Below are 17,188 nucleotides of genomic sequence, written 5' to 3'. Positions count from 1 at the left end.
CATATAAGGAAGATCTGTATCCTGTCCTTCTCATAAACACATGCCGACTCATGCTTACCCCGGTAGCATCCTCAAGCAGCCTTGAGTGGGGGCTTGAGTTCCTATCTATCTTGCCTCTTGTGCCTGATATATGCGTCATCTCCTGGTGTAGACCTTGAGCATCTCCTGATACAGACTGCAGACCTTGTGCTCTCTGGCAAGGCCATCCTGTCTAGCTGTCGAATGTTTTCATTACACTTTAACACAGAGACACAGAGGCACTAAAAGCATTTTAAGGAGAAAAGCATCCCAGGAATATGGGGGCTAAGCCACACAATCAGAATTATACAATGCAGGTAATGCAAACTATAGGATCAGATTTAGCTCAATAATACAATTAGCAAATCTCTCTCCACATTCCCACCTCTTGTCTTCGGACTGACAGAGCCTTCCGTCGCGTCCCATGATGGTACTGGTTGATATTCCTGTACCAGGGCAATAAATTGGGGCCTTAGCATTCAATGCACCATCTTATGCATCATAATTTGCACACGTTGCAAAAAGCAGGGGATACACAAGCAAATGAGCAATAAGATTAGCAGAGAACCATCCTCAATTGGGGAACCAGTCAATCAATCAATCCAGACATATCCCATACGTTCCAGGTTTGAATCCGCACATGGGCGACTATCTGCTCTGGAGACCACTGATCTTTTCCCCACTGCTGAGAGCTTTCTCCTGCAACTGCTGCTACGTCAGCTGGTTGTTTTCCTCTCACGGGGTGTGGTGGCAAGCAACTCATAAATCCACATATGGGGAATTAGCCATGCAGGGTAGCAGATGCCATACATCTGCTCTTGGTAGGACATGGTAGGCTTTAGTACCGCAGACCCAATATGCCTTTACGTCCCCATGCCATAATGCTGGTGGTGCTTGCACTCTCCCCTCTTCCGCTTCCCCAATCAGGGAATTAAGGCTGTGGGTGATGCCATATTTATGGGTTGGGTCTTAGCTTTCTCTGAGGATGGTGGTGGCATTGTGCATTGGGCAAGCAGGCCACAAGGCTGGCACGCTGCTGGGCTGCTACCCGCTGTGGCGATTCACCCTGAGTCAGGACCCAGAGTGTAAGGCGTTAAGCTGGGGACAGTTAGAACCCTCAGGGGCAGGTTCAGCGAAGGGATAAAAACCCCTCCCGAGTTGCAGTGGCAGTTGCAGTTGCAGTTGCAGTTGGAGTTGAGTGAATTAGTGAAGTCAGAGTTGGTTGCGGGGTGAGAGTCAGAGAGCTTGGTGGAGTATTGGGGGGAAGGAACAGACAGACAGGATAGCAGTTTGATATAAAACTAGTTGTGTTGTATAACTTAGAAGGTATAGGCTGGTATGTTGTTGTTTAGTCGTTTAGTCGTGTCCGACTCTTCGTGACCCCATGGACCATAGCACGCCAGGCACTCCTGTCTTCCACTGCCTCCCGCAGTTTGGTCAAACTCATGTTCGTAGCTTCGAGAACACTGTCCAACCATCTTGTCCTCTGTCGTCCCCTTCTCCTAGTGCCGTCAATCTTTCCCAACATCAGGGTCTTTTCCAAGGATTCTTCTCTTCTCATGAGGTGGCCAAAGTATTGGAGCCTCAGCTTCACGATCTGTCCTTCCAGGGAGCACTCAGGGCTGATTTCCTTAAGAATGGATAGGTTTGATCTTCTAGCAGTCCATGGGACTCTCAAGAGTCTCCTCCAGCACCATTGGGGGGAAGGAACAGACAGACAGGATAGCAGTTTGATATAAAACTAGTTGTGTTGTATAACTTAGAAGGTATAGGCTGGTATAGGCAACAGTTTTAAGTTCATGTACAATATTATCAATCCAGTAACCACACGCATATGTACCAATAAATAAACTAAACTTGTTGTTTTTAAATCATATCCTGGTCTGTGTCATATGAGAAGGGAAATAGCAAGTATCCAGCTGGCAGTCTGAGGGGAGCTGCAACCTGGGATACAAAGTGTCATTGGTGCAGCATCAATTGATCTTAAAAACATCCAGTGGTGCTGTACAGGTCCAGGCAGGACCGTGACACCCGCCCATGGTGGTGGTGGCGGCATTGTGCATCTGGTTACTCTGAGATTGCCCTCCATATGTTCCAAATACTGGGTATGGTCTCATTCTATGGCTCCAGCACAGCGCATTCACAGGCTCCAAAGTGCAGACCGTGCAGTTCGTTTGGCTAGCTGAATAAGCCACCATTTCTTTCATTTATAGCCACTTATTATAGGCTCTAGAAACCACTATAGCTCAAATTATGCCCACCCATAGGCCCATCCTTTACTTAAGATGACTTGATGACCTTAGCCAATGCAATCCTATTGGCTAAACTGGCTAAACAAATTCCATCTCAAGTGCTATATAACGAGTGCCACCATCATTTTTATTCAAACATGTTTTCTATAGCTTGGCAAACTATGCCTCAACGGTTTCAGTAGAAGAGATCTACTGATCGGCGGCTGATCGGCAGCCGGGTGCCCTTGATTCCAGCCTGTTGCATTCGCTGGGGGGGGGCGACTTCGCGGCTGGTCCAGCAGGCACCCCCGGCACACACGCGGTGGCGGTCTCAGCAGCTCAGGAGCCCTTCAGGCAGCGCGAACATGCTGGCTGCCCTCAGGAGCACTGTGGCGCCGCGGTACGTGCCAGTGATGCCTCGCCGGAAGTCCAGCAGGAAGCTGGAAAGATTCTCCCGCTGCAGCTGGACTCCACCCCCCTGAGCCCTATTGGCTGGCAGAGGGGTATGATGTGGCGGCGGGGAGGGGCTGTGCAGGGGGGCCAACTACGCTCCCCTGCAGATGTGGGAGGCGGCCCTGGGTGGTGGCAGGCGGGGTGCAGGCTGGCCAGCGCCCCCTCCATTTTGGCGCCCTAGGCAACTGCCTAGTTCGCCTAAATGGATTCACCGGCCCTGACAGTGCCCCCAGCTCCCAGCCCCTCTAGACGGTCTAGAAGGATGTTATGGTCAGTGGAGTCAGAGGCTGCTGAGAGATCCAGCAGAACTAGGAAACAGCTCTCACCTTTGTCCCTAGCCAGTGCAACCAAGGCAGTTTCAGTCCCATGATGAGGCCTGAATCCTGACTGGAAGGGATCCAAATGGTTTGCTTCTTCCAGGAGTGCCTGGAGTTGTTCAGCAACCACCCGCTCAATCACCTTGCCCAAAAATGGAATATTTGAAACTGGGCGATGATTAGCCATATTTGCCGGGTCTAAAGATGTTTTTTTAAGAAGTGGTTTAATGACCGCCTCTTTCAGCGGGTCTGGGAAGACTCCCTCACAGAGGGAAGCATTCACCACCAGCCTGATTCTGAGGGATAATTTTAAATCTCCATGGGAACGGGAAGTGGTAGAGGAAGTGCAGAAGTGAGGTCTGTCCTCCCTTTATATTGAGTTCATGACGTACAGCCGTGCTAAAGCGGTGATTGCTCAGAGATTGGGCGATAGCCAGACAGGAGGACATAGCCCGCGTGAAATCTGGGATGTTTCTAGGGGAGCAGGTGTATTGGGCTGCACCAGCCCATTACCTGGCAGATATCCACTACGTGGAATACCGCAGACTACTTACTGCGGCTAGACTGAATGTCCTTGATTCGGCGGTTTTGAGGGGAAGATTTGGAGGAGTCCCATACGGTCAGAGAATGTGTCATTGTGCCTTGGGTGAGGTAGAATCCACAGAACACATTTTACTGAGTTGTCCCTTTTATAATGATTTATGGCAGGAGTCCCCAAACTAAGGCCCGGGGGCCGGATGCGGCCCAATCACCTTCTAAATCCGGCCCGTGGACGGTCCGGGAATCAGCATGTTTTTACATGAGTAGACTGTGTCCTTTTATTTAAAATGCATCTCTCGGTTATTTGTGGGGCCTGCCTGATGTTTTTACATGAGTAGAATGTGTGCTTTTATTTAAAATGCATCTCTGGTTTATTTGTGGGGCATAGGAATTTGTTCATATTTTTTTTCAAAATATAGTCCGGCCCCCCACAAGGTCTGAGGGACAGGGGACCGGCCCCCTGCTGAAAAAGTTTGCTGACCCCTGATTTACGGCAATATCTTATAGCCTCATATTTATCTCAGTTTAGTTCCCAACTAAGAGAACGGCAAGCAGCATATTTGCTAAACAAGCCCACTGGGAAAATAACCTTCTCAGTGGCTCAATTCCTCTTCCTGGCGCTCAAGTGTCGGAAATGTATAATCGAATGCCTTGATGTGGGTTGCCTGTAGGAGGTTATACTTCATTTATGTATCCCTCTGATGCCTTTAGTTTTATATTTTTATATTTGTATTGAGAAATGTTTTTCTTCTGACTATTGGTCGAATAAAGTATATTGTATTGTATTGCATTCACCTCCCCACGGAGCCCATCGCCCAGCCCTTCCCGGCTCGCTTTTATTAGCCAGGATGGGCAAGGATCAAGGAGAGAGGTGGTCAGTTTCACTCGTCCAAGCAGCCTGCCCACATCCTCAGAGGTAACAGATTGGAATTGATCCCATGAAACATGACTAGACAGGGCTCTAGCACTCTCCCGCCCCGGCCCTGCTCCCACAGTGGAGTCTACCTCTTTTCGAATCTGAGCGACTTTATCTGCAAAAAAACTTTGCAGAAGCACTGCAGAAGATCTTGGGGTCCCTACCAGGCCCCGATGACGAAGGTGGTTCTGATAGATTACGAACCACCTGGAAGAGTCTCCTGCTGCTGTTTTCTGCAGATGCAATGGAAACAGTGAAGAAGGTCCTCTTTGCCGTCGCCATTGCCACTTGGTAGGCTCAAACTTGAGCTCTAGCCCATGTCCAGCCTGATTCAGAACGAGTTCTCCGCCATCGACGCTCTAGCCGTCTCAGCAACTGTTTCATCGCCCTCAGCTCCAGAGAAAACCATGGGGCTGTCCGGGCTCCATGCAACTGGAGAGGGCACTTCGGAGCCAGACAGTCAATAGCCCTGGTTCAGGGGTGTAGCCAGGATCAAAATTAGGGGGGGCAAGGGGCGGGGGCAAGGGGCGGGAGGGGAGGGGCCACAGTGGAAATGTGGGCGGGGCCATGTGGCCCGCGTCTCCAAGGTCTTCCGAGGCGGTGGCCCCAGGCTCCCGCTCCCGGCGCGAAGCTCCAGAGTCGTGCAGGGAACGCGGGCCTGTGGCTGCGTCCTCCGCGCCTCCCAGGTCTTTGGAGGAGGCGGCCCCAGGCTCGCGTTGGGAACGGGAGCCTGGCGCCACCTCCTCCGAAGACCTGGGAGGCACGGAGGACGCAGCCACAGGCTCGCGTTCCCTGCGCAACTCTGGAGCTTCGCGCCGGGAGCGGGAGCCTGGGGCTGCCACACTGCTGCGCCCCTCAGCCTTTGCTTCTAGGGGGGGCAATTGCCCCCTCCTGCCCCCCTGCCTATGCCCATGCCCTGGTTAACTCCACATTCCAGTGGGCCACCAGGGAATCAGCTGAAAGGCCATCAGCACGGGATAAAACATCCCCTACCACTCTCTGGAAACCAATTGGATCCATTAAGTAGTGGGGGGCAGACCATCCGAATCAGTCCCACCTCCCAGCTGAGGGGAAGGGTCGCAGAGAAGTCCAGTTGCACCAGGAAGTGATCTGACCATGGCACTTCTTTTGTTTTGCTTTTTCTTAGTGTCAGATCCCCAACATCCATAGAGTTAAACATCAGGTCTAAGGCATGTCCGCGGCTACCGGTATGAGTTGGGCCAAACTTATTCAGGGACAGCCCCATGGAGGCCATGCTTTCCACAAAGTCCTGAGCCGCCCCTTGTAAGGTTGTGTCGGCATGGAAGTTAAAATCCCCTAAAACAACCAAGCTGGGTGTCTCCAGGAGGACATCCGCCACGACCTGAAGCAGCTAAGGCAGGGAATCCTTGGTGCAGCGGGGAGGTCGGTACACCTAAAGGAATCCAGTACTGCCCCTATTGCCCAACTTCCAGAACATGCACTCAGAAAACTTGGTCTTTCCAATACGATGCCTGGTGCATCATCCAACCAAGTCTGGGTATAGACCCTGGGGCTGGGCTCCCTTGGAGAATCAAAGACACGGTAGAGACTGTCGTAGCTTTAAGAAATATGATTTATACCCATATTTAAACCTTGAGTCCACATGGAGGGAGTACAGATATTACAGCATGGTAATCCCAAGAAGGGATGCTCATCTGGTCTTAACAGTATTAACCTTCTGGAGGACCATGAACAACGTTGGTGTTAGAAGGAACAAATCAGATTCTACAAGAGAATCCAAGGGGGAATAAAGAATTGGGAAATCTCTTCTCTCCCCGCCCCTTACACACACACACACACACACACACCGTAAATTTGTGCCTTCCTCCTCTCCTAGCTCTGAAACTCAAAAGTCTGGCACTATAGTACTGTTGCTGTAGAGCATTAACTACTGAGGTTGAGGGTAGCCAAGTAAGTTTATCTGCCCCTTCCAGTGCTGAATGGGAGAAAGTGTGGTGTTGGTTTATGCACACTATGAGATAAGAATAAGATAAGATAAGATAAGATATCTTTATTGTCATTGTCCCCTTGCGGGAACAACGAAATTACTCGGTTGCTACATCCACTCAGATAAAGCATTCCGCATAATCCAAAATTACAAACCTAATTAAAAACAGTAAATATAATACAAATAACAAGTAAAATAAGATGACTTCAAAGTCCAGGCTTTCCATTTAAGGCCAAAATCGCTCTAGAGAAGAAACTGTTCCTGAGATGGCTCGTTCTTGCCTGCATAGTTCTATATCTCCGTCCCGATGGCAGGAGCTGAAAGAAATGGTGACCAGGGTGCGTTGGATCTCTTGATATGTCTAGTGCTTTTCTATGGCACCTGGTGGTGTAAATTTGTTCTAAGGTGGTGAGTGAGCAGCCAATAATGTTCTCTGCTGTTTTAATAATTCTACACAGCCCTGCTCTGTCCTGAGAAGTACAGCTTCCGTACCACACACACAAGGGCGTACCCAGCGTGTGGCAGGGAGGGGCCGCTGCCCCTCCCTAGAGGGGGGCCGCGCCCCCCGAAGCAAAAAATAAGCGTGGCAAAAGCGGCTCCCCGTCCTCCTCCCCACTCCCTCCCTGGCTGTCTCTCTGGCAAAGCCTCTCAAAGGGGAGGAGTTGTGAGCGGGAGCCGGTTCCCTGTGTCGGCAAGGGGGCTATCGGCTCCTTGCCTTAGCCGTCCCAGCTGCCACGCCCTGCCTACTGCACCCAGCTTTTAGGGCTGGCTCGGGGGCGGGGGCTAGTTGCATTCAAACAGCCGCGGCAGCCCTGAGCCATCCTTCCTTATTGCCTCCAGTCCTCCTTCGCTCAGCTGACTACCTTGGACTTTGAGCCGACAGCACCTTGCCGCTCGCCCCTTTTGGCTTTTCCTGGCTTGTCCACAGAAGCGGAATAGGTTCCTTCTCCCTGGGAGTGGTAACGTTCGGGGATCAGGGCTTGTACCTGCGGGGGGGGGGTCTTGTTTCGGAGGCTTTTTTCTTTGCTGATTACTTCCTAATTGGGCATGTTCTGCCTTTTAACTGCTTTACAGTTTAGCAAAGGCTTTTGGTGGGGAGGGGTGCATCTGGGAGCGTGGCTGAGCGTTTTTTCCCTTCCTGCTGCTGCTTGGCTCCTCCCCCCTTACTCCTCACTCCCCGTCTTTGCCTCTGTTGGAATTAATAACATATCTTTGTGGGGCGTGTGTGTGGCTGAGGGAAGCGTGTCCCGGCTGCACGGCTGTTTTATTTTATTTTAGTTGTCTTTGTGGGAGTGGAGCTTCCCCCCCCCCATCTTCGGCCCGTGAAAGTCAGCCTAGCTCGTTGGGGCAAGTACAGTAGTTAGCTTTACTGTGACTTTATCTTGCCTGCTCTGTTGTCCTTTTGCCCAGCCACCTAAATTGCTCTTAATAGATATCATTGTCTGAGCTTGCAGCGTCAATTGCCTGTCAATTGCCTATCATTCTTGTCGCCTAGCAACCAGGGTTTCAGAGGGATTTCTTCATCTGAAGAAGTGTGCATGCACACGAAAGCTCATACCAAAATAAAAACTTAGTTGGTCTTTAAGAACAGAAACTTCTGCACTGTAGCCAAAGCCAATTAAGCTGCTTTTTAACGTATCTTAAGTTCTATCTTAAGATAGATAGCATCTTAAAAAGCAGAGACATCACCTTGCCAACAAAGGTCCGTATAGTTAAAGTTATGGTTTTCCCAGTAGTGATGTATGGAAGTGAGAGCTGGACCATAAAGAAGGCTGATCGCCGAAGAATTGATGCTTTTGAATTATGGTGCTGGAGGAGACTCTTGAGAGTCCCATGGACTGCTAGAAGATCAAACCTATCAATTCTTAAGGAAATCAGCCCTGAGTGCTCCCTGGAAGGACAGATCGTGAAGCTGAGGCTCCAATACTTTGGCCACCTCATGAGAAGAGAAGAATCCTTGGAAAAGACCCTGATGTTGGGAAAGATTGAGGGCACTAGGAGAAGGGGACGACAGAGGACAAGATGGTTGGACAGTGTTCTCGAAGCTACGAACATGAGTTTGACCAAACTACGGGAGGCAGTGCAAGACAGGAGTGCCTGGCGTGCTATGGTCCATGGGGTCACGAAGAGTCGGACACGACTAAACGACTAAACAACAACAACAACAAAGTTCTATCTTAAATGGTGTGACTCACCCTGGGGACTGTTCCAGGAGTTTAAAAACTGCACAGGCTACTGAAATAGAGAACACTCTCTCTCCCACATTCCTTATGCACTAAGCAAAAAAAAAAGGGACAATAAAATTGGGTCCCTTTTTTTTATTAGATCACCATAAATTCAAACCTTGAGGAAAAAGAAAAGAAAAAAGACACAAGGTGCAAAATTGGTTATGAGGGAGAGAAAGCTGCACCAAGTGTCAGGCCTTTGTGATCTTGGTGTGCGTATGATGATTTCAGACCTAATTTGTGCATTCTGCTAACACAAAAGTTCTTGCAGCTCCTAAGTGATTTTTCAATGCAGAAGGAACACACTCATTAGGTTTTTTTTCACCTCACCTGCCTTCATTAAGGCATACCCTTTACGATCCCAATTGAACAGCAGGGGACATTATGAGCTAACTGAGAAGTGTTCCCCCCCTTTGTTAACATGTGTTTCTCCCCTCCATCACTGAGCACCAGAGAAGAGTGCTGCATGTAGATCATCTTTTCATCAAATTTGTACTGCAAAAAACAGTTGCTGTTTTTGAATGCTTTAAGAATAAATAAACAAAGCCCTGGGAAACTAAAGTAAGAAGATAGAGAAATTGGATAACAAATCCCCCTCCCCCAGAATGTATCTAAACTGCGCCTCGTGATTACATAAACATCAATATCAAGAAATTTCCCAAATGGGTTTGGGGAGCTGTGAATTCTTAATTTTCTGAAGCAAACTTAAAACATGTTTATCAATTCAAAGGTATGGATATAGATCACTCAAAACCACAAAAGGGGGGTGTATCCTGCAACTAAAACAACAATTCTAATGTAGATTTATTTTGTTATAAAAATGCACACACCGTGGTTTTGTTTCTGTTGGTTATTCTTCACATTTGCCTCAATACCAACTTTTCAGATGGAAATAATATGTATCTGTCTCTCTTCTGCACACCTTTGCTGAGTATTTTAATCATAGTATCACAGAACTGGATGGTTGGAAGGGACCCCCAAGGGTCCTCTAGACCAACCCCCTCCAGTGCAGGAATCACACCACAAGCATCTCTCACAAAACAAGTTTGCTCCATCTTCCCTGTGAACAGGCCTTCAGATACAACAGAATAACAGAACCATTCACAGAGTTGGAAGGGAACCACCAGGGTCATCTAGTCCAACCCCCTCCAATGCAGGAATCTTTTGCCCAACATGGGGCTTGGAAGAGAAGAGAAGGTTAAGGGGTGATATGATAGCCATGTTCAAATATATGAAAGGATGTCATATGGAGGAGGGAGAAAGATTGTTTTCTGCTGCTCCAGAGAAGCGGACACGGAGCAATGGATTCAAACTTCAAGAAAGAAGATTCCACCTAAACATTAGGAAGAACTTCCTCACAGTAAGAGCTGTTCGGCAGTGGAATTTGCTACCAAGGAGTGTGGTGGAGTCTCCTTCTTTGGAGGTCTTTAAGCAGAGGCTTGACAGGCATATGTCAAGAATGCTTTGATGGTGTTTCCTGCTTGGCAGGGGGTTGGACTGGATGGCCCTTGTGGTCTCTTCCAATTCTATGATTCTATGATTCCACCCAGTTACAACCTACTAAATTATTGCACCTCATTGGAATCTTAGTTATCAAAAGTTTAAAGCCCATTAAATGTGATTTCATTCCAGAAGCAGGCCATCAACACAGGCCCCTCTGGGGTTGCCAAGATTGAGTGTAAGCGTGGTGTCAGCTCCCTTAAAAAAGGTAAACAGCTCTGGGAAAGGGTGGGTGCCAGAGGGATCGCCAGATATGCTTAAGACGGCCCTGGGTGCCAATGCGGGGAGGGCGCGGCAAGAAGGGGGCTCTTCCGCCACCTAGGTGGAAAGTTCACCACTGCATCAGGCCAACAGGGAACTGACTTGGAGCACCCAGCCTCCTGAACCATGGCTTGCCCCCCCCCCCTAGTTTTGATCCTGGGTACGCCCCTGCACACACATAAACCGTACGTGAGCACGCTCTGTATGGCACAGTGATAGAAGGCAAGCAGCAGCTTTTGTGGAAGATGGTTTTTCCTTAAAATTCTCAAAAAATACAGTCTCTGCTGCGCCTTCTTCACAAGCCCCCTTGTATTAACACTCCAGGACAGATCCTCCTGTAACTCAATGCCTAGAAATCTAAACGTTGTTACCCTCTCCACACAAATTCCGTCAATCAAAAGTGGCTGGACCTCGTTCTTCTGTCTCCTAAAGTCCACCACAAGCTCCTTTGTTTTCTTTGTATTTATGAGCAAGTTATTAACTATCTCTATAGTCCGTTTCACCCTCCTTATCAGAGATGAGCCCGATCACGGTTGTGTCATCTGCAAATTTGACAACCCTATTTCTAGGGTGGGCAGCGACACAATCATACGTATAAGGAGTATAAAGGAGCGGACTAAGCACACATCCTTGTGGTGTTCCTGTGTTAGTCCTAAGCATGTTAGACATATAAGGGCCCAACCGGACCCTCTGGGAGCGATCTGAGAGAAAGTCCAGTATCCACCCACAGAGTGATAGTGGGAGCCCCAGATTTCCCAATTTAGTTATCAGACATCGCGGTAGAATGGTATTGAATGCCGAGCTGAAATCTACAAAAAGCAGTCTGGCATAGCTACCCCGCTGCTCCAAATGTGCAAGAACAGCTTGGAGGGCAATTGCCACGGCATCCTCTGTTGATCTTTTCGTTTTGTAGGCAAATTGGAATGTGTCCAATCCCTCTGGTAGACAGGCAATGACATAATTTCATACCAGCTTTTCAAAGCACTTCATAATTATGGGTGTAAGTGCTACTGGACGAAAGTCATTCGGATTCTCCGGATTGGATTTTTTTGGTACTGGAACAATAATAGAAGACTTCAGGCAAGATGGTACAGTAGCCTGGGCTAGGGATCGATTTAAAATCCCAGTGAAGACTCCTGCTAGTTGGTCTGCGCAGTCTCTCAAGACCCTTCCAGCTACTCCATCTGGCCCTGTAGCCTTCCTTGAGTTGATTCCCTTCAGCACCTTCCTCATCTCTCCTTCCTCCACGTTGAATACCACATTCCTTTGCACCGATGATGGCGACGGTGGTGATGTTGGCCTAGCCTCCGCAGGTGTCGCTGCAGATGTTGCTTCAAAGCGGGGGGAAAAGGCATTCAACTCCTCTGCGAGGGATGCCCCTCCCTCGTCCACCAAGGAATCTTTGGATTTTTGCCCCGTCAATTCCTGTACACCTTGCCACACCTGCCTGGTGTTATTACTCTGTAGGTGATCCCCCAGCCGCTGTCTGTACGCCTCTTTGGCCACCCGGATACCTCTCTTTAAATCCGCTCTGGCTGAGCTGTACAGCATCCTATTTCCACTTCTAAAAGCAGTATTTCTTGCCTTTAGCAACCCCTGTACCTCCCTTGTCATCCAGGGCTTCCTGTTTGGGTAGATCTTTATCCGTGCCTCTGTGTTACATTGCCAGTGCAGAACCTGATGTAATCCAACACTTCCTCAGTAAGAGTCTCTACGTCCTGTTGGTTAAACACCTCCCAGTCTGTGTCATGAAAACAGTCCTGTAGCTGTTGAGATGCTTCAGCCGGCCATATTGTAATACTCCTCTTTGTTGTTGGAATCCGTTTCCTCAGTGGAATGTATACAGGAGTCAGAAGCAGGGACACGTGATCAGATTGACCTAGGTGTGCCAGCGGTTCAGCTTTATAGGCTTGCTTGACATTTGTGTACAGTCTGTCCAGGGTCCTTTCCCCCCTGGTTGCACACTTTATATGTTGATAAAATTTAGGTAGGACCACTTTCAAATCTGCTTGGTCAAAATCCCCGCTTACAATAAATGCAGCCTCAGGATACTTGCATTGTTGTCTATTAACAGCTTCGTGCAGGAGACTCAATGCCTCATTGATGTTCACATCAGGTGCAATATATACTATAGTTATCAGTACTACTGTAAATTCTCGGGGGATGTAAATAGGTCTGCATTTGAGCGTCATAAATTCCACAGTTGGGGAACAATGACTAGCTATCAACGTGTGGTTTGTGCACCAGCAGTTGTTTACATATGCACACATTCTTTTACCAGAGTCCTCTGTTCTATCATGACGGAACACTGTATAGCCTGTTAGTTCTATGGCTGAGTCAGATATAAGTGGTGTCAGCCAAGTTTCTGTAATCAGCAGAAGACAGCATTCACTCACAGTTCTCTCAGTTGCCACCCACAGCTTCCACTCCTCCAGCTTGTTCACCAAGGATCTCACATTCGCATAAAAAATGCTGGGAAGTGGTAAGTTATAGTGCTGTGTCTTTAACCTTAATTGCCTTAGTCGCCTTCCTCCCCTGCACCCTCTCTTCTGTTTACGGTCTCTCCTGTGCCTCTTTCCTCCCCGGTTCTTTGAAGTCAAAAAATCTTCCTTGCAGATGCGGAGACACTCACAATTTATGCAGTGCTCACTCCGTAGCCGAATAGATAGCATATCCTGTCGACTATAAACAAGTCTATTTTGGCAGGACAAAAAAAGCCAAATTCTGAGTTAGGGAGCAACCAGCCGTTGCGTCTCCACGCGCCACCATTTTAGGAAGATAAGAAGTTCCAGTTCCAAATTTTGCACTTATTTCAAAGATATTCTGAGGTGTTAGGCAGTCTCTTCTCATCACAGCTGAGATAGGAAATTGATTAGAAGAGCTGTCTCCAACATGGCACTCGTGGGTGCTCACAAAAGGTCTCAGTAAGTACCCCCTCAAAATCCTCTGTCCCAGCCTCTCCTTAAACTTGGCAACATTTAATGGGAATAGAGTACTGAATGCCCACTCTCTCAGATGTTCTGAACAAGGGAGAGTTGCAAAGAGTTTCTCTTTGTGAGGAAGCACAGCAGTGGTGGATACAGGTGTTTTAGCCACACTGAGCCTTCAAACTAGCATTGGTTTTCAGCAAAATCTTGATCTTTTGTTTCTCAAACAGCCATTCCCTAAAATCATAGGGCAAACTGCTTTCAAAACTGATCAGCCTGTCAAATGCTGTATTACCGTATATTCCTTCAAGGGGGGGTGGGACTCCTATCAGATGGAGAGAGAAAGAAACATGAGAGAAAGTAGATAAAGAAACATGTCTTGAGAAGCAGAAGATGTTAGGTCTTTCTTTCAAAGCGCCTCACAATTATTAGTAATCATTTACCTTTGGAATTATATTTGGCACTCGCAGGTATATAGTGTTAAATCATTGAGACTGTTTTCCAAGATTAATATTGAATATGATGCGTGGTTGAAATTATGGAATCAAACGTTGGAAGTTTACTGCATGTACCGCCCTGAAAGAGAATGTTTGGAAAATGATGTATAGATGGTATTTAACCCCAGTGAAATTATCTAAAATGTATAGAACGAGTAGTAGAATGTGCTGGAAAAGTAAAGAGAAAGAAGGGGATTTTTATCATATGTGGTGGAAATGCGAAAAAGTTAAAGAATTTTGGGAAATGATATATAATGAATTGAAAAAGGTTTTTAAGTATACTTTTCCCAAAAAACCAGAAGCATTTTTGTTGGGAATTATAGGACAAGAGATCATAAAAGAGGACAATATATTATTTTTGTATGCGACAACTGCGGCTAGGACATTGTTAGCCCAAAAATGGAAAACCCAGGAGTTACCGACGATTGAAGAGTGGCAGACAAAAATGATAGACTATGCGGAAATGGCAAGACTGGCTATCAGGATCTGGAACCAGGGGGAAGCAAGTTTTCAAAGAGACTGGAGTAAATTTGTGGACTATATGGAAAAGAACTGTAGAAGTTTAAAGACACTTGCAGTCTGAAATAAATCCTACGAATTGACTTTAAACGGGATGTATAAAAGAACTGAATAGAAAACCAAATGAGGGAGGGAAGTCAAGCTCGGCGGAGCATTGAGAATGAGAGATTTGGAGAGAATTGTTAAAAAGATGAATGTATGTGTTGTATTGTTTTTTAATGTGTGTTTGTTTTGTTTAATGTGTTTTGATTGGAAAATTTAATAAAATGTTTTATAAAAAAAGAGAGAGACTGTTTTCCAAGAGGTCAGCAAATTCAGTTAATTCTTTCATTATCATAAATAATAAAGTAATTGCAAAGAGTAAATAAATGATCTATTTGTGGAATCTTCTGATCTAACTGAATATATCACTTTCTTTTCCTAGAATCAAGCACCATGCCAGAGATAGTCCCTAAGAATAAAGCCCCAGGGGTTGATTTCTGTGGGGTAAATGAATATTACTACATTGTCCGCTCAGACCTGGGCTGCTACATGAGGTCCACCAATTTCAAAGAGGGCAAGGACCTCAACGTGTTTAGCCTGCACAGATCTTGCCAGGGAGGAGATCACTACTTAGCCCATGAGGATGACCTATTCTACATCATCAAAGGAGACAACTATCGCCGTGTCAGCAACATGAATGAAGACTCAGGTGCTATCGTCTACAGCCTCCATCCCAACTGCCGTGGAGGGGACCATTACCTCTCAGCCTTTGGATGCTTCTATATCATTTTCCAGAAAAGAGGTGTTTACCGTCGGGTCACTAATATGCATGAAGATGCAGATGCAGTCGAATACACACTTCACCCAGCTTGCAAGGATGGTCTCTATTACTGGGGCATCAAGGATTACTATTACTTTGTAAAACCCCAAGATGAATGGGGAGTCCAGTATTATAGATGCACCAACTTCCATGAAAATGTGGATCCTGTTACCTACTCCTTCCATAGTGATGTTGTGAACATGCTCCCTGGAGGAATGGCTGTTACCCAAGGCCCATGTTATGGTAGATGGGAAGCTATCAAGACCATCTCCAATGACTCCAGCACTCCCATTGTATGGAATAAGAAGATCACTAAGAAAGTGGGATACAACAAGCAGAAGATGAGCAGTGTGGAGCACAACTGGAACGTATCCATGACTGCCTCATATCAGTCAGGCGCTCTCACTGAGGCCATTGCCAAGTACCAGTTCTCTCTCACTGCTCAGTATGGTGGGAAGAGTGTCAACACAGAGCAGGAAGACTGGAATGAAGCCACTGAGATTGAAGAATCTCTTAACATGACCCTGAAGCCCAAGGAGAAGATGTACATATGGCAATACCAGCTGGGTTTGGGCAAGGAAACGGTCTTGTTCTGCCGCGATATGAAATTTACGGATAATTCTACTCCACCTACAGATATTCCTTTGCCACCTTCTAATAAGTGAAAAGAAAAGTGTTAGGCCAAAAGGCACCTTCAAAGGCTTCCTATTATAAAATTTGATTGATTTCTATGGGCTTATACTTAAACAATATAGAGCTCTCACAAGCTTAGGGGGAGTTACCTGAGTAGTATATAGAGATGCATAAACTAAATGTTGTGTAGTGGGTCTTCAATTATTTCAGCTCAGTGCAAATAAGAAACAGGAGGCGAGGATCTGGTACAACATCTCTTTACTTCAAAGAACAAGTAAGAGCCAGAACGCAGGGAATGGGGAAAACTGGGGCTTATATAGTAACAGAGAACTAGCAGGGAAAAGATACATTTTGACGGGAACCAATGGCAAGGATTCCCTCCAGCGTAAACCAATCCAGCAGCAGATCCAAGTCCTGCACTCTGAACCAGCAAATGATATACGTTTTCGCTGGAACTTATACATTCAAATAAACTGTAATACAATACAATAAACTCTATATTCCAATACATACTTGGCTGTGCTATTACTTTAATACACAACACACACACCCATACTTAGTGAGAACTACACACAAAGTCTTTCAGGGACTGTGGCTTCCTGCGACTTCTACTAGATCATCTCACTTCAGGTGTTGTGACACTAGGGGTTTGAGGCTGAGGGGTCTCCTTGGGAGTATCTGCTACAGCTGTCCCTCCTAAAGCCCCCCCCCAACTCATTATCTTCTGCCAGCTCTGTATTCCCAGCAGGGAGCTCACCTTCTGACTGCCCCGGTGGGTCATTAATCAGTGAAGGTGTCTCCACCTGACTCGGGGGCGGCAACTCTTCATTTAATTTGGGGGTGTTTCTTCCCTCATCATCACTCCTGCTGGGTATCCTGCGCCTCAGCTGATCCACATGCCTACGCCAGACCTGACCCTGTGACAACGTGACATAATATGACACGGGACCGCTGGCCCGCGAAATTACCCCTGGAACCCAAGTTGGACCTCTGGCATAATTCCTCACCCAAACGAGATCCTCTGGATTAAAGTATCTCGTTCTGTCTCCTTCGGGTTGTGGTGGCTCCCGTGCCGAACGGGAGGGCATCCTATCTGGATGCACAAAGTCCAGGGCTGTGCCCTGGGAACCTCAGGTCGAACCACTTGGCATGCCTTGCACGTGCGTACCCACATTTCTATCTCCTTATCCATCCCTGGCCACCACACATAACAGCGGGCCAGGGATTTCATTCTGACCATCCCTGGGTACCCCATATGCAAGGTTTCTAGAATGCGGTTGGTTCCTAAGTGGGTTAGGGATGACTACCCTGTCCCCCCAGAGTACGCACCCCTTATGAAGGGATAGCTCATGCTGCCGCATTAAAAATGGACGGAACTTC

At 47.3% G+C, this 17,188-nt stretch overlaps 1 protein-coding gene and 1 pseudogene across 2 annotated transcripts; one reads left to right on the top strand and one right to left on the bottom strand.

The window, feature by feature from the left end:
• Window positions 1–1,079: 1,079 nt before the first annotated feature.
• LOC148684020 (uncharacterized) lies at window positions 1,080–7,265 on the bottom strand (annotated as a pseudogene).
• On the top strand, window positions 7,234–16,316 carry LOC118077833 (uncharacterized). 2 transcript variants are annotated; one of them, XM_060281802.2, is made up of 2 exons: window positions 7,234–7,403; window positions 14,798–16,316. In XM_060281802.2, the coding sequence occupies exon 2, from the start codon at window positions 14,809–14,811 to the stop codon at window positions 15,838–15,840; it is 1,032 nt and encodes a 343-aa protein (XP_060137785.2). In that variant the 5' UTR covers window positions 7,234–7,403; window positions 14,798–14,808; the 3' UTR covers window positions 15,841–16,316. The 2 variants fall into 2 exon arrangements, with proteins under 2 accessions (XP_060137785.2, XP_034957452.3); XM_035101561.3 differs by lacking the exon at window positions 7,234–7,403 and adding an exon at window positions 12,790–12,912.
• The last annotated feature ends 872 nt before the right edge of the window (window positions 16,317–17,188 follow it).

Source organism: Zootoca vivipara, chromosome 12, assembly GCF_965207765.1.
Source record: "Zootoca vivipara chromosome 12, rZooViv2.hap1.1, whole genome shotgun sequence".
In the NCBI taxonomy this organism is placed as follows: Eukaryota; Metazoa; Chordata; class Lepidosauria; order Squamata; family Lacertidae; genus Zootoca; species Zootoca vivipara.
Note: the sequence above shows the minus strand (reverse complement) of the source record. Positions and strands in the feature narration are given on the sequence as shown.